The sequence below is a fragment of the Falco naumanni genome, chromosome 3, assembly GCF_017639655.2.
Source record: "Falco naumanni isolate bFalNau1 chromosome 3, bFalNau1.pat, whole genome shotgun sequence".
Classification (NCBI taxonomy): domain Eukaryota; kingdom Metazoa; phylum Chordata; class Aves; order Falconiformes; family Falconidae; genus Falco; species Falco naumanni.
Genome location: NC_054056.1, coordinates 18,969,193 through 18,985,687, shown reverse-complemented (window position 1 = coordinate 18,985,687; position 16,495 = coordinate 18,969,193). Strand labels below are relative to the sequence as shown.

The following is a 16,495-nucleotide window of genomic DNA, read 5'->3' as shown; positions in this document are numbered from 1 at the left end:
AGTTTTTGAAATTGGGGACTTTTTGCAGTATCCTTGGAGACATTAGATTCCAGACAAATTAAATTATGAGTGGTATAGAAATGGAGAAAAAGAAAAAAAAAATTAAAACATTTTTTGCAATAGGTTTTTAACAAAGGCTTAAGAAAGGGCCAGGAGAAAACTATAAGGTTGTTGGATTTTCTAAAGGTAAGCATGTAAAACCATGAAAAAGATGGCACTGAGTACTGTCGGCAGCATTTTTGAGGACAACAGCATAGTTAATTCTAGTCTATGTAGAACACCACACTCAGTCAAACTTAGTGTAATTTTTATGAAGTTATAAAGTTTTCTGAAAAAACCACACCTTCTGATGTAGATACTTCTGTGAGATGTTTGAATTAGTGGCATACAACATCATTCTTTAATAAAAATGGCATTTTCAAAAATTTACCTCCCTTATTAAATGTTTTAAAATTTTCTGTTAGATCTCGAAGTAGCAGCAAACTAACATGAGAAATCACCATCCAGTGGCAGCGCACACAGGCATGCAGGTGTCTGGTGTTAGCCCAGAGCTACTTGGTGTTTTGCTGATGACTGGGGAGAAAGCATAAAACAATTGCAAATGAAATTTGCAGGTAGCACAGAAATGACACACTGGTCAGGGACTGGAGGTGTCTGGCAGAGTTAGCTGATGTGAACTTGTGGAGGTAACGATGTGCATCGGAGTGCGACCTGTAAGTGTAGCGTGGAGAGGGCGAAAGACTGTTGGGCAGCAGGCACTGAGAAGGGATGTTGAGACGCTGGTGGCCCACTGGATGTATGCAATTGCCCATCCAAGCTGCTAGTCGGGAGGGAGAGCATGAGGCTTGGCATGCTGTGTCTGGTACCCAATAAGTAGGTAAGTTGCAAAAAAAGTTAACTATTTAAAATCTGAGAATTCTCTTCATAGTTGAGACACTAGAAGAGTTTTTCATGCAGTAAAGAGCAGAATAAAAGAATGTCTGTGGACAACAATGAACAATAACTGGATCCTGCAGCTCAACAAACTCATGTTCTAAATAAAGAGTATTACAGTGTGGGTAATTAACAATGGAAACCATTTATCTAGAGATGCTTGAGTACATCTCATGTAGTTGTTAAATGCATTCTGTCAGTCCTTCTAAACATGTCTCAGCTCAGTGGGAACCATGTGTGTGATTCATGAGCCACTTGGTGAGACACTCTGCTCTGCAAGGGGTGAGCTCAGGGGCCTCTTTCTGTCTGCAGGGATGGGCGAGCCATCACTATCCCGTTCCGGACTCCTTGTGCAGGAGCTCTGATCTGATCCCCTGGGCAAGGTGCCAGCATGGATGCTGCACGTCTGGGACTTCCTTGGCCCTCCTTTGTGGTCAGACCTGAAGTCATCAATACAATGAAATGAGCAGTGGCAGTTCCTAATTGTGATTAAAGCCAGCTGCCTGAAAGCCTGGAAGCTTTCTGAAGAGGAGTGGCATGGCATGAGTCTGGCCCTGTGAAGGCAGCATCCCAACCAAGGTACCAGGTCCAGCACTGGCTGCGTTTGCGGGGGGTGCTGCAGGGGCTGGGACACATCGCTGGTGGGGCTCGCTCCCAGCATTAGCTGCTGCTCAGACTTGAGCTTGTGGGTCACTCACAAGGTGGGTGCCTCAGCCAGAAGGGGCTGTTCCCCAGGGCACGTGCTAGCCAGCCCTCTGGCCACTCACTGGCCAAGCCCCCGTAGCCCACCTGCCCACACAGGCACACACGTGCGCTCCCTTTCCCTCTGCTTTAGCTCTTTTTCTGAGCCTGGATATGAGTAGGAAATGGAGAGAACAATGTGAAGCCATCCAATACATCCTGAGCCGTGTTGGAAATTTGGCACATGCTGCTCTGGGTAATGACGGTGACAGAACAGAAATTGCAGCACCCTCCTGAAAGGTCCGCGCACTGTCTGTGGGCAGGAGCTGTGGGTATATTCCCCCAGCCCACAGCTAGTTGCCTTCATACACAGTAGAAATATTAGCTGATTTAAGGCAAGTCATGCAGTTCTTGCATTCAGCTCTGCTGTTGCTGTTGCCTTGAGCAGAAAGAGAGGATGTGGGAGAGTGCAGGGGTTTGCCGGGGTCAGATCCACCTTGCAAAAATCCGTCCACTTTGCAGGCGCAGGGGTAGCGCTTACAGCACATCAGTGCAAGGGCGGTGGGTAGCAGGCTGCCAGCTGCGGCTGAGCCGCTACCAGCGGGAGAGCAAATCTGCCCACAGGCAGCATAAGCAAATCCTTCACTGCCTTTCAGATAATAGGATAAAGGGAAAGAGGCCGGGGGGGGGAGGTTGGGGGGGCGGGCGCGGAAATAGGTTTGGAAAAAAATGTAAGAGGAAAAGAGTGAGCTTGACTCTGTCCCCCTTTCCTCCAAGAGAAAAACCAGATACCCCCAACTTTTCTAGCAGGTTACAGGGTTGCAGGAACCAGTGAAACTAATGTGGGTCAGTAAAATAGAACCTGCGATGAGTGGGAGGCAGGAGGAGGAAAACTGTTTCTAAAGCAGGGATTGAAAGAAGGGGAGGACTGGGAGAAGTAAGAGGGAAAATATACTTTAAAATTCTGAAAAGAATCAGTTGTTCTTAATACAGTTAGTAAGTGAGAGAGGGAGAGAGAAGACTGAGATTCTCTTTTAGTATGAGACAAGCTTGAGGAGAAGAAGAAAAGAGGATGGTGGGTTTGGGAAGGATTCTAGACACAGCCAGGTGCCACCACAGCATCGTCTTTTCCCAGGCGTTGGGTAGGTGTGAAGGTGTTGGGAATGCTGCTGCTTTGTAACACAGCCCTGTCTCTCCGGGGCTGGTCCTTTCAGAGGAGGGTGCAGGGTCTTGGTGCTGTCACTCCCTGGAGAGACTGATGCGCTGCGCTGCAGGTTGGTGCAGGCTCGGCCCCGCTCGGGTCCTGCTGTGTTTTGATTGATGCTGCCACTTCGGGGAGACACCCCCCACCTTTGTCTGTGCAGTCCTGCTGTGTTTATGAGGAGCAGGTGTGCTGTAAGGGCCAAGTGCCATTGCTCAAGTGTTTTCAGCAAGAACTGTGTCTGTCTTGCTTTCCAGCACTAGGATGGAAAATACAAGCTAGGATTATTCTCCAGAAATCAGGATATTTGCTAATTTGCAAGGTAACCGGGTTTCTTCACGTAAAAACTCAGGATCAAGCGTTTGCTTAGGTTTGCAGAGAATGGATTTTTACAAGAAGCATTGTAGTTTCCAAGCCTTGAGGGGTACGATGCCTCTATCAGACCTAGAAAAGAGTGGGCTGAGGAGGAAGATTTCTAGTTCATGTGAAATCAGGGGGAGAGGGGGACATTTGTCAGCAGGGAGGCTTCTGGTGCTTCATTATTCTCTTGTGGGGTTTCTTTCTTTCAATTTCAGTGGATAAGTGGGCCAAAACCAAGAAAAACTTTCTGGAAATCTGAAAATGGAAAATTCCAAGGGATTTTTTTACTCCAAAATGCCAAGAACATCAGTGTTTCTAAAGTGAAGCTGTTCTTCGGAGGACATGGTTGCTTGGTGAAATCCTCATTCCCTTCTCTGTGCGGCTGCCCTGCCCATGGCAGTGACTGCGGCAGCCGAGCCCCGTGCCGTGTGCCCGTGGTGCACCTTGCACCGGCCCAAGCACGGGGGCTGCACAGGGGCCATGGCCACAGCAGCACAGCTGTGCCACATCTGGGCATTCCCTACGGAGGGGGTCTGCCACAGGGCAGAGCTGCCAGAAGGCAAGCGATAGTGGCCCATGGCACCCTGCCTCGAATGCCGAGGCAGTTGATGAATTTCTAATATAATACCTTGTTCTTGTGGACCCTTGTCTTCTGTAGGCATTTGTCTTCAGGCAATTTCCAAATGAGACCAAGATGTGGTAAAATCACCAAAGCAGACTCCAGGTACAAACCCAGCCTTTTGACTCAGAATTTTTGTTTAAACAAAGGCAGCAAACCTATTCTTGTACGTATAGATTGTAATTATCTAAATATAATGAATAGCCTACTAGTGTCTTGCACGCATGACAGATGTGGACAGCCAGGCAGGGCTCTCAGACCCCCTGCGGCCCAGCTCCAGCAGCATCAAGCACATCGTTTCCTTTGCTGGCTGTACGGTGAGGGCAGGTAGGACTTGGAGGGGTCCTCTGAGGCGAGTGTGGTTGCCTCATCTTAAAAGGGCTCTGGCCTTCCCTGTCCTTGCAGAGGGGTTCTTTTGGGGCCTCATGTGCCTGCTAGAATCCACATTCCAAAAGCTGCTATAGCTGTTTCTTCTCCTGCCAGCATGGTCCTTTCAGTTAGTGATGGGTTCTCCTTGCGAACAGCTGGTGCAAACTGAGTCTGTCCGGGTCCCTCTCCTTCCCCTCCTACCTCACTGCTGGTTGCCATTGCTGAGCTGATGGCGTTGCCTTTCCCCACCACTCCTGAACAAAACGCCAGGGTGACTTTGCACTGAGGAAGATTCAGGAGTGATCACACATCCCATTCTGTGGGCTGAGCTGCAGATTTTAAACAGGCAGGTTGTAGGTGGTGACAGCAGTGCTCGCAGCAGGGCCGGGCAGACCTGCACGAGAACTTCTGACCGTGCCGTTGAACAGTGCTTCTCTTCCCCCCTTGGTATATTTGTAGACAGCAAATGTGTCTCTTCTCAGCCTTCATTTGGTGATGGTAAAGTAAATGCATTGAAATGTCTATTTTTAAGATAGGTTTCCCATTCCGCTAGCCATCCAAGTAACCTTGGGTTGCTCTCCAAACTCCTTCCAGTTTGAATCATCCTTGTTGAACGTGGGGGGTTCCTGAACAAATCGAATCCTTCACTTACATACAGGGACCTACCACCAAGCTCCAAATAACAAGCGATGGTTGGTTTGCATGCGTGCATTTGGTGAGCAAGAAAGAATTGGTGTCAAAGCTGGTTTCAGAGATGAAAAGCACAGGTTGTGAGACGCTGCCTGTCCTCATTGTAGTGAGGCAGATTACAAACACGAGAAAACCAAAGAAATGCAAAGTGAAGGGAATACTTGCCCATGAGGAGGTCACTAAGGGTGAGCATGGAGCAGTCTTAAGAGGTGACCTCAAAGAAACATTACCAGGGTGTATTGCCCCTCCCTAAGGTGGAGTGTAGCCCCTCTCCCGGTGCGTGGTGTGGTCAGACTGGGAGACGGCAGCTCGCTGCTGGATCATACTGGTCCCTCTGGCTGCTCCCAGCTGCAGTCACAGTCTGAGGAGTTTTAAGATGGTCAATGTCTTTACACACACACACACACCCCCACACACACGCCACCCCCCAGGCTCTCCAGGTGAGGTCCTGTGCTGGTCCTGATAAGCATCTCAAAGTCAGGCAGTTGGTGGTGTTCTGCTTCATAGGCACTTACGGTCTGTTTTATTCTTTATGTATAGTTTCTTGCTTCTTACAGGTTTTAGGTTTTGGTTGCTTTGTATAAAGTAGAGCCAGATAGCATTTGTTTCCCTCTTACAAACACTGTTGCTTTTGGAGAGGTGTGTGCTAAAAGTAGGTGCAGGTGTGAGAAAAGCTGGTTGAGAAGAAATTAATGAGGGGGCATTTCGTGCATCTGTAGTGCTACTTGTGTGCTTTCCATGCTTCCCAGCACCTCTGCTGGGGCAAAGAGAAGCAGGACAGTGGACTGAAGAATTTATCTGCTTGTGGCAGGGACTGTAAGTGAAGGAGGCAGGGGAATGGAGTACAACAACAGTCTGACCTGGTAGATGGTTGATTGAATCCCCCGTGTCTGTGTCTTCCTTCACACACAGATGCATATGCCACATCCATGCAGCCAGAGTACAGCTGGTCAGACATCTACAGCGTTTGCAGGGGAAAAGGTGACAGTTAAACAGGTCTCAAGGCTCAACATTTAAGGCTTAGAAACCCTGGTCCTACCTACAGCATCTAATTCTGGTGGTGCAGTTTGGGGCTGAAGGGCCCGAAGCAGTGGGCTGCCGGTGGCTCGGGCAGCCCGAGGAATACAGCTGGTTGCCCCGTGGCCACCTGTGCACACATGCCACCTGCCGCCCCTGCCCCTTGCCTGCCAGCCGCCACCCTGCGTGGGGGAACCCCTTGCGCACGTGGTGGTCTTCTCTTCCCTCCCGCTGACTGCCGGCCGCTTCCAGAGCTTTCCATGAATGCAGCAGCCGTTTGGCTCTGTGGCTGCATCAGAAGTGCAGTCTGAGGCCCCAGTGCAGGGCGCGTGCAGGTGTTGCTGCCTCCCTAACCCCTTGGGTGCACCACTGCCACCGCACAGCTCAGCCTCCGACCTTACACACTGATCAGGCTCCGCTGGGGGGTTCAGCGCACCCCGAAGTTACCTCCTAGCAGCTCCCGTAGTCAGCTGGCATCTCTCTCGCTCTGCTGGTGTTCCGTGTGGATTTGCAGCTTCACTGGCAGAACGAAAGGGACAGGCTGAGGGGTTCTGAGTGGTGATGTGGGGCTGTGCTGTCTCGGGATCAAAGGGAATCCAGAGAGCTAAGGCTAAAGCAGGTATAGCTCCTGCCCACCTCCTTGCCCTTTCTTGTCAACAAAGCCAGGTTGTACAGGAGCGGTTGCACAGGAGCTACCTTTTCTCCACGATACACCTGCAAGATGTTAGCGGGAGCCCTCCCTGCTGAAGGCGATGCTTGCTCTGTGGCTCTTCTAGCAGCTGGGCTGAAGATGAAGCACGAACTAAGCTCTACCTACAGATCAGAGTGTGTACAGCAAGAAGCAGAGGGCTCTTTCGTAGCCCCTTGGTGACTTTCAGAACAGGAACTGTTCCTTTGAATTCACAGCCAGCCAGCTTTAAGGACAGACTGTGCAGCAGCTGAATCATCTTTGCTGAGGAGCACAAGGAACACTGAGAGCAGGCTGGCTGCGAGTTCAGCCTGACCCTGGCTGCAGTGGCAGATGGGCTGAACGGCGCTCGCCAAGCCCATGGGTGGTCTGTGGTGAGGGGAGCGAGGTTCGTGCAAGGGGAGCGTGCCTGTGCCCGAGGGCAGGGAGCGATGCTGCCCTTCCAACAGCAGGTCACGTCGCAGGAGTCACGCAGTCACCCTTACTGTGAAAATTATCTGGATGCTTTCATCAGAAAATCACTTTGCATCAGAAAATTGCTTTCCATCAGAAAGTGCTAGTGTGAGCACAATCATTAGGTTTTGTTGGGGAGGCAGATTTTGGGGAATGTTTCCGTTTTACTGGAATTTTCCTTGGGGCAGGGTCCTTCGTTTCGCAGCAGTGGCTGGGGCAAAGCTGTGCCCCAGCGCCGGGCACCCCAGGCTGGGCAGAGCAGCCGCAGGCTCCCACCAGCCGCTTGGCAGCGGGGGCTGTGCCTCTGCCACTCCAGGCAAGTGCTGCAGGTGCCGAGTGGGAGTGGAGGGTCTGTCCTCTGCATCCCCTGCGAGCTCCATTGGGAGGTGGCTGAGCATCGCGCCCACCCCCACCGGGGTCACCCATAGCCACTGGCTGGGAACTGGCCCGCTCTGGGCAGTGCTGTGGCCAGGCTGGGGCAGACCTTGTGCAGCAGCCTCAGGGGCTTTGGGGGTCCCTCCAAGCTGATTGCCGGTGCTGAGACCTCACTTACGTCGGAATTTCAAGTTCCACATTGTTAAAAACCAGAGAACGGTGTGCAGAGAAACACTGGAAATGCATGACCCCAAAGCCTCAAGGAACAAGGGGCAAGTGGAAGAGAACAACATCATTTTAGAAATGTCGCAGTTTTAAAGCTTATGTAAGTATTTTTATATGCAGTGCCTCTCATGTTGGGGGCACGGGGGTCTTAACATGCGCGTTTGCCAGGGAGGGAAATCTTCACTACAGGGGCAAGTGGGCAGCACTGAAACTTCTTCCCCAAAGGTACTGCTGAGCTGCTGAGCTTACCAAAATGTGTGTGCAAAGCACCATGAGAACTGGGGCGGTTAGAGGTGATCTGGCTTTTGACATCTTCTAACACCAGCAGGGGAGATGGTGTCAAAGCCTGCACAAATCTGGAGGAGAGGCAGAATTTCTTCTCAGGAGATGGGTGGACAAAGGCAGGGTCACAACATCACACGGTGCGCAGGGCAGAGCGTTCCTGAGGCGCAGCACAGGGAGGTGCCCGCGGAAGGGACCCCACAAGCCCAACCAAAGTGTTCCCGAGAGATGCCTGTGAATTTTAGATGGACCATGCAGAGCAACGAGTGCAGCTGAATTTTAACTCCAGTGACACCAGCTTTCCTTTTTGTAATTTTCCTTTTGGCAATGGAAATGTTTCTCCAGAAGAAAGATACTGTGGTTGGCTTTTTGACAGCAAATTGCTATAGATCCTATTGAAGGAGACTCACTTTAAATTGACTAAACAGAATTCCTTGCTGAGACCTTCCTTTCTTTTCTTGTGCCCTGAGATGACATTAGTACATGTCCCCAAAATCCTGTGCAACTGCAGGTATTTCTCCATACCCAAGTAATTTCTGCACAGGGAAAAAAAAAAATCTACTTGCTGTTTGAAAAAAAACACATGTATGCACATAAACAAACATACACATCTTGTAAAGAACAACTGTTTCCATATTATTTTTTATTATACCACTTCTTTTGTAATCAAAAACCTAAGATTTTGCTTCTTTAATGGTACAGTTATACGCATATTAAAAAATAAAGAATGATAGTCTTTTAATACTAGAAAAATGCAAGGAGGGGTGTCCTTTATGATTGCCATTCTTCCTGGTTTTTGTTTAGACCTCTAAAAGACAAAAAGAAATGCAATTGTTATGAAAACTAAAAAAAGGTTTTCCTCGGGCCCAGTTTCATAAAGCTGTATATAAGAATGTAATTATAAAAATGTATCCATTAGATTACAAGATGGAGAACTAGCTATTTTGCTTGCAAGAAGTAAAAAGGCAGTATGTATTTGTTCATGTACATGTTTGTGGCCTGGAGTTAATAAAACTTGATCTTTTTTGAGAACACACAGATTTGCTACAGCTCTGGTTTTGGCAGGATGCTATCCTATTCTGTTAGGACTTGTTTTTCTCATATTCCAATGGCTGATTAATTCTTCATTACTTTTTTCCATCTCTGTGTGTGTTTTTTCTGCATGTTTTTGTTCTGTTTTCTTGAATGGAGAAGAATCTCAAAACCCTAAGCAGAGTTACACCATCCAGTTGGACTCTAATACACAGTTAAAAGTTTTAGAAAGAGAAAAATTGCCTTATTTTTTTCTTTTTTTTACATGCTGTACTCAAGGGGAAAAAAGAACAAGGAAAAGCAGCTGCAGCTGAAAAGCAAAGCGCAAAGAGCATGAAACGTGTTTTTTCTCATACTGTTTTTGATTTCATGTGAGGGTAATAATAGCTTATACCTAGATGATATTGAAACATGGTCCAGGGGACAGGAAGACCTTTAATTAGCAAGACAAAGGCTTCTGGCAGGTTAATTGATACACTGGGCTGTTTTCTAAAAGCCTGTTCAGACCCTCTTACTCTCAGGACAGCCTTTGGACAGAGCCTGGCTTGTTCAGATTGCAGTAGGTTAATAACGATACTGAGGAAGACGAGCACTTTGCTGAAGATAATTATGCATTAGCTAAAAAAGGGGATTGTTTCATCCCATTAAAATGAACTCTGTGTAGCAGAGCGTCAGTGCTCCGCTATACTGACCATAAACATCTCAGCATTCACAGCGCTAGCTGCCAGCTGTGGGTGCTGGGAAGAGTGGCGAAGCGGCAGAGCCCGGGGTCAGCCTCGGCTGGAGCAGGCAGGACCCCCCCTGCACGCGGGGCACGGGGGCCAGGTGGGTGCCGCCAGCCCCTGGTGCCCAGCCCAGCGGCTCCTGCGCTGGTGGGCTTGGTGTTGTGCTGCGGGAGGATCAGAGACATAAATAGCAAAGCTGTGGGTTTGTGAACCTACACAGGATAAACATGTCAGCGTGTGGGAGGGCAGAGAGTCTTCCGAAAATCATCTCCACTGGTAGTCTGTTAATGAGGAGCGATTTTCACTCTGCTTTGCTCCCACACCGAAGCTCATGCACAGAAGGACTTTGGAGAGTTGCCTTTCCTTATGCACCAAACAGCGCCGGGGGAATCAGGTGCTGAATTAGCTACTAAGTGCCTGCATGTCTTTGTAGCTCTGCTCCAGCGCTAAATTCTCCATAGGCTTCACTGACTTTCTTAAAGTTCTAGAGGCATGAAAATGATACACATGCACGTCAGAATCCAGAATGCTTCCCTCCAGCTAGGTCTCCTAAGGCAGCCTGCAGCTCAGTGTCCATCCGTGGTGGTCCAAGCAGTGATGGACCTTTCAGAGGAAGCAAATGTGCACATCGGGGTTTTTTCCTCCTTGCCACTGCTGCCACTTGGCTCAAGCCACAGCCATCGTGGGGCCATCCTCTGTGGGCCATCGTCCTTCTCAGCCTGACCCTTTCATCCGTGTGCAAGGACAGCACCAGGAACTGCAAATCACCTGCAACCACTGCCCTGAGGCACGAGATCAAGATATCCTGCTGTGAGATTCCCGGGCAGGGGACTCTGGGATGGTATCGGTCTGACGGCTGGTTTCTTGGTAATAAGGTGAGAAGTCACAGTGGCACCAGCCGTGTCCCTCCACTGGCCCTGTGGCCTTTGGCTCTGGCCCCCAATTGAAAGTGGAATAAAAAAATAAATATCTGTAAATACAAGGCGCTACAACCTTTCATTGTGTTAATACAAGGACCACAGATGCCGGCTCCGAGGATTTTCACGTTCTGTTTTCCTACTGACATCTCCTTAGTCATTGTCTTAGTGTCTTTTAACCGTGGGGTGGGGAAGGTGCCTTGGCCTTTTGGTTATCGTAGTGCAGTAACTCGAGGCTTTGTGCTCGGTGTGATGCTGCTGCTGTGGCTGCTGGCAGTGCAGCAGCCCTTGAAACGTGTGTCCATGTGTCCAGTGTCACGTTGAGCCTGACGAGCGGGCGGAGCGGGCGGGGGTACAGCCCTCCCGCCGAGCCACCAGGGTCGGGAAGGACCCCCCGTGCTTTCCAAACTCCCTGGCAGGAGGAGTATGGGTGCAGCTAGATCCAGTCCTGGTCCCAGACCTGGTCAGTGTTTTAGATCTGAGGGTTTCTATGTCCAACCACGCATCAGAGCGAATGTTTTCCTGCCAGAGCCCCGTTTAAGGACTTTCACTGAAACAGTTTCACAAAACGGAATAGAAAATAGATGCTTTATTGAGGCAACAGATATAGCAAGTTCAGAATTGCCACTGCAATATAGTCTTTATATATGAAGTCTTACTATATAAAATAATAGTCTTACTGTAAAAAATCAAGCTCAAGTTAAGTGTACAGTGCTTTTGTTAGTAATATTGTCCTGGGTAACATCCAACATAGTTGGAGGCACAAACCTTACCGAAGAGGCATCGTTGCTTGGAGAGGAGAGAGGTCCAGGACCGTCAGCCTGTCCCATAGGGAGAGTTCTCATCCTCAAATCAAAAAAAAGATTCTAACATCCCAGGTTTTATACTTAGGTGACAGTGGGGCTATGTCACTTGCTGTGTGCGGCTTGGCCCCGAACGAGGTGTTGGCTCGGGAGGGCCAGCGCGGAGCAGGGGGGCTGCGGCGCAGGCACAGGCACGGTTGCAGATGTGGGGATCTGCCTGCCTTCACCACAGCCACACAGGCTGGGACCCCCCCCTCACCCCGGGCATCGCTCACTTGGCTTGCCTGTTAGACCACATCCCTTACCAGCCGTACAGGCTCGTCATGCTGCTCACATCGTCCCAGATCCACTCTGGGCTGGACCCAGTGGTTGGCTCTCGGGTGAGGATGGGGCAAGCCCAGCCACCCCGGCGGCCTGGGGGACGCTGTAGGGAGCCCACAGGGCAGACGTCTCCCCCCTCCTCTGCTGTTTGCTGTCACTGCAGGGAAAACCTGGGCACGGGCGCTTGGGGAGGGGTGAAGTTAGGATGCGGTGCCGTGCAGTTAAGGTTTCCTCATCTCCGCCTAGCAAAAGGCACCTGCACCGAGCGTGTGGGCAGAGCTGTGTATAGATGTGCGAGGTTCTCAGATTCCCCAGTGGTGAAAGGGCAGCCAGCTTGGCACAGCCTCGCCGCGTTTGAGTGATATTTTATTGCTGTAATTTAGCATAGGCGAGCAAAATGAGGTTTTACATTGGTACCTTTTGGAATCAGTGGGAGTCTCACACCCCACTCGTACGGATGGACTCCTACGTCCATACAAGAGTTTTCATGAATTGTTCAAACTGGCTCCCCAAATAAACATACACTTAAATATACACATGCCTTCTGCTCAGAGACCCCAGAGCATTAACACTTCTACATGAGCATTCAGAGGAAACAGCACTAGCACTATAATTGTCCACATCAAAATCTGTTTATTTAGGGAAGCTGATGATTATTCAGCTGGAGCTCCTAACAGTGATGTAGCGGAGAATTGCCATAGTATTTGTGCTGTTAAATTAACAGCCAAGGAGCAGCCGTCGCCACTGTTACTGTGTGTTGCCGTTCCGATGCGCCGGGGCTGGCTTGTTTGCAGGCAGTGTAAAAGGAAAGAGCGAGCCAGGGTTCTCTCCCTTCGTTGTCCAGCGAGTGAGCCTGCAGGGAAGGGCACCTCTGCCAGTGTCTCAGAAAGCCTGGGGAGGGCATTGGGGTCATTAGTTCTTACAGGTGAGGTAATTAAAAATCCTTATCGCTCCAGGCCCTCCCTCTATTCTTGTGGTACTGATTTCTTTTAGAAATACCCACATTTATCGATATACTCTGTATAAGCTTTTGGCTATAGGGCTAGTGCATCAATAAATGTTCTCTGGAACATAAAAAGTATTCTGTGTTCTGTGGATAATAGATTATAGATGACTCTGAGCACGTAACATAAAATGCTGCAGGTGTTTATGAGCCATTTATAAGCAGGATTGATCAGGAAGGGAGGGAAGGATCACTCATTTATTAAAAATCCATGTATCCTGCACTGATCCTCCCTAAAGGGTGTTACAGGCTCGGTTAGAACCGAGGTGTGAGCGCCGGGCCCCTCAACAGGCTGGCGGGCAGCTGATACCACCGCACTGCACGCCAGCAGCCCTGGGGTGCTCCTGCGGGTCCGTTGCCTGTCCTGCAGCAAACACGTCACTGGTAGCTCTGGTTTGGTTACGTGCCCCAGCTGCTCGTGGCAGCCCTGGTTTCACTTTGGTACCTCGTAACGCGTGGCAGTTTCACGTGGGGCTTTCCTGTAAGAACCCCGACTCTCTGTTTCTTTGGTTCGCTCCCTGGCTAAATCTTTTTCTTCCCCCCTTTCTGTGTTTCCCTCTCCTCCTCCCCAGGGCGAGTGCTCGCGGAAGTGCTATGACATCTTCGTGCTGGAGACGGTGTGCGTGGCGTGGTTTTCCTTTGAATTCCTGCTGCGATCCATCCAGGCAGAGGACAAGTGCGCTTTCCTGAAAACCCCGCTCAACATCATCGACATCCTGGCCATCCTGCCTTTCTATATCTCTCTCATTGTGGATATGGTCTCCACGAAAAACAGCAGCAAGCCCGGCGGGGGAGCTGGGAACAAGTACCTGGAGCGAGTGGGGCTGGTGCTGCGGTTCCTGCGGGCTCTGCGCATTCTGTATGTGATGAGGCTGGCGCGACACTCGCTGGGGCTGCAGACGCTGGGGCTCACCGTGCGCCGGTGCACCAGGGAGTTCGGGCTTCTCCTGCTCTTCCTGTGCGTCGCCATGGCCCTCTTCTCCCCGCTGGTGTACTTGGCTGAGAGTGAGCTGGGAGCCAAGCAAGAATTCACAAGCGTCCCCACCAGTTACTGGTGGGCTGTGATCTCCATGACAACTGTTGGCTACGGGGACATGGTGCCTCGTAGCATCCCTGGACAGGTGGTGGCCCTAAGCAGTATCCTGAGCGGGATTTTGCTGATGGCTTTCCCGGTCACATCCATCTTTCATACCTTTTCCCGCTCCTACAGCGAGCTGAAGGAGCAGCAGCAGCGAGCAGCAAGCAGGCAGCTGCGCCAGCTGGAAGAGAGCACCGAGCTCCCGGGCGGTGGTGGTGCGCAGGGGCTCGGTGCCACATCCCCACCAGGTGCTGCTGGGCAGGGGGGTCAGCCTGTGGCTGAGCAGGGGGCTGAGAGAAGCTGGTGACTGAGGAGCTGAAGAGGCGCGTTGGCAGCACAAGAAGCGGTGGACGAGGCAGGGCCGGTTCTGCAAGGGGGACCTCCGGGACTGCATCAGTGCAGGGAGGCACACGCAATGTGGTCTCTAAGGACCAACCTCTGATCTGAAGGACCCTCTGCAGAGCGCCCCTGGAAATACTGAGCGCTGCACCACTCCCTTGCTTCTTGTAGGGCTTTTCTTTTCTATTGGACGAGTATTTTTTGCAAGCCCCAAGGAGCAGCTGTTGAATGTAGCCTGCCTGGAGAGCGGGGGACGTGCCAGCTGCATGGGGTGCGTTGGGTGCCCCCTCCTCGCGGCTCGCGACACCCCTGTGCCAGGCCCAGCCAGGGGCTCCCCGGCCACGACGCCCCACGCCAGGGGGTGGGTTCGGGCAGCCCTGCCGAGGAGCGCAAACCTCAGACAAGCCGAGGGCAAGGGCGGGAGGGCAGAGCATCCCTTCAGCTTTGCTGGGGCCAGGGTCTGCCTGTAGCGCAGCCTGGGCAGCGCAGCGCAGCTGCCGGCTCTGGCTCCTGCTGGCACCGTATGCATCAGTTAGTAAATACGCGTATTTACCGCCCTGAGCTTTGTGTCTTAGCCCCATGTCAGAAATATACAGACAATCTTCCTGGCTATGGTACTGAATGTTAACTTGTTTTTTTTTCCTTTGCTAACAGTTGAATATAACAAATGTCTTTACAAGTCATGCCATTTCTCCTTCTGTTACCTATTTCCATCTCTCATGTATGAAAAAAAAAAAAAAAAAAAAAAAAGTGTTTAACAGACAACTAAACCTGTATGCTCACAGCCCGGGAAGGGGAGGGTGGCGTTAAACCAGCAGCAGCAGCTCCCGGCTCTGCAGCCCCTTCCCCAGCGGCTGCGCTGGCTGCGTCCGTGTGCGAGCGGGGCGATGCCCGTCAGCACCGTCGCAGGCTCTGGCCCCTGCTGCAGAGTGGGGCCGTGCTCCACCTGACCGGTAGTCCTTCTTTCTTTTTCCTGCTAAGAAAAAGACAATCTTGTCATCTAAAACCTACAATTATTGTTCTGGCTCTTCTTCCTAATTCTCAAAAGACTTAATTTAAGGGGAAAGTAAATCCTATGGTGGAATCTGCATCTTTGTTAACCGGTGGGACGCCAGGAGTGCCAGCCCCTTCCCTGGCAGAGCTGTGCCGCTGGTCCAGGCTGGCATGCTTGGGGTCCATCAGCGCGCTTGCAGGTGGGATCCCATCAGGGGATGGAGGGAAGTGGAACATAACCGCCTCTGGTCCCCATGCCCCCTTTGGCAGTGAAGCCGGGCAGTGTCACCCTCCATATTCTCCTGCCGGGAAGGGAACACAAGCTGACGTACTGAGGATGGGGTTTGTCTGGTTTGGGTTTTTTTGCCTCAGCATCTGTTGTTAACACCAAGCCTACATTAGCAAACTCCCATGTTAAGCCGTTCCTTACAGGAATGGAGCAAGGGAAAATAAAAGGTTACACTATTTTCATAAAACCGAGCAGCTTTGTTGCTGAATGCTCACAGCTGGTGATGCGGGGGTGCGGGAGGGAGGCAGGGTGCCACGGTGCTGATGGGAAGCCGTGCATGTGGGGGCTGCAGCCAGAGCCCCACGCCATGGGGCTCTCTGCCCCACAGCAGCATCGCTACAGCACCGCCGCCCCACAGCTCAGAGCAGCAGGTGTGTTACACAAACAGCCCGCAGGCGAATGCCGCGAGAGATGGAAGCAGCAAACCTGCCCCCGACCCTGGGTCCCCAGACCCCCAGCCACATGGAACTGAACGCAGCCGCGCTCGCCCAGGTGCTGCTGGCTGGTCACAGCCCCACCAGCGGGACGGCAGCCCTTGTGCCGGGCCGGGGGGCGAGGGCTGGGGGCTGGTGCCTGGGCTGACTCAGGCTGCTGGCAGAGCGGTACCAGCACTGGGCTGCTGTGAGTCATGAGAGATTTTCATTTTATTGGTTTTATTTAAACGTGGTTTCTTGCATTAAGGCTTATTAAGATTTGGCTTCAGGGGTACAGCTTTGCAGCCAGCCAAATGTAAACCAGCAGTGAGCGGTGGGGGGAGGGCAAAGTGTGGCATGGTGCCGGGGGGGCAGAAGGGCATTTATGGTGGTGGTTGGGTGCTCGGTCTGCAGGTGGGACCCAACATGCACCAGGGGAACCCGTAAGGTCACCTTCCGCGGTACCTTGGTTCTTGTGCACCAAGTGCTGGCTGATGCTCTATCGCAGGTGTGAATGCAGGAACCACGGCTAGCGTGCACGGAAGGGGCAGAATACATCTCCTCCAGCAGCGAGGCCCATGAATGACCAGCGGCATGAAGTTTACTGTTAGAAGAACCATGCTGGAGCAGAATGAAGAGTTTGACGCTTGTGGTGCTAACAAACAACCATGAATGAATGCTGCCTTTGG

At 51.3% G+C, this 16,495-nt stretch overlaps 1 protein-coding gene across 1 annotated transcript in view; it reads left to right on the top strand.

Annotated features, from left to right (window-relative positions):
- The window catches only part of KCNG2 (potassium voltage-gated channel modifier subfamily G member 2), a 39,301-nt gene extending 23,138 nt beyond the window's left edge, over positions 1–16,163 (top strand). Inside the window, exon 3 of the mRNA XM_040588829.1 lies at positions 13,267–16,163. Within this exon, the coding sequence (XP_040444763.1) occupies positions 13,267–14,079 (813 nt within the window). The 3' untranslated portion in view covers positions 14,080–16,163. The remainder of the gene's footprint in view (positions 1–13,266) is intronic.
- Positions 16,164–16,495: the final 332 nt, after the last annotated feature.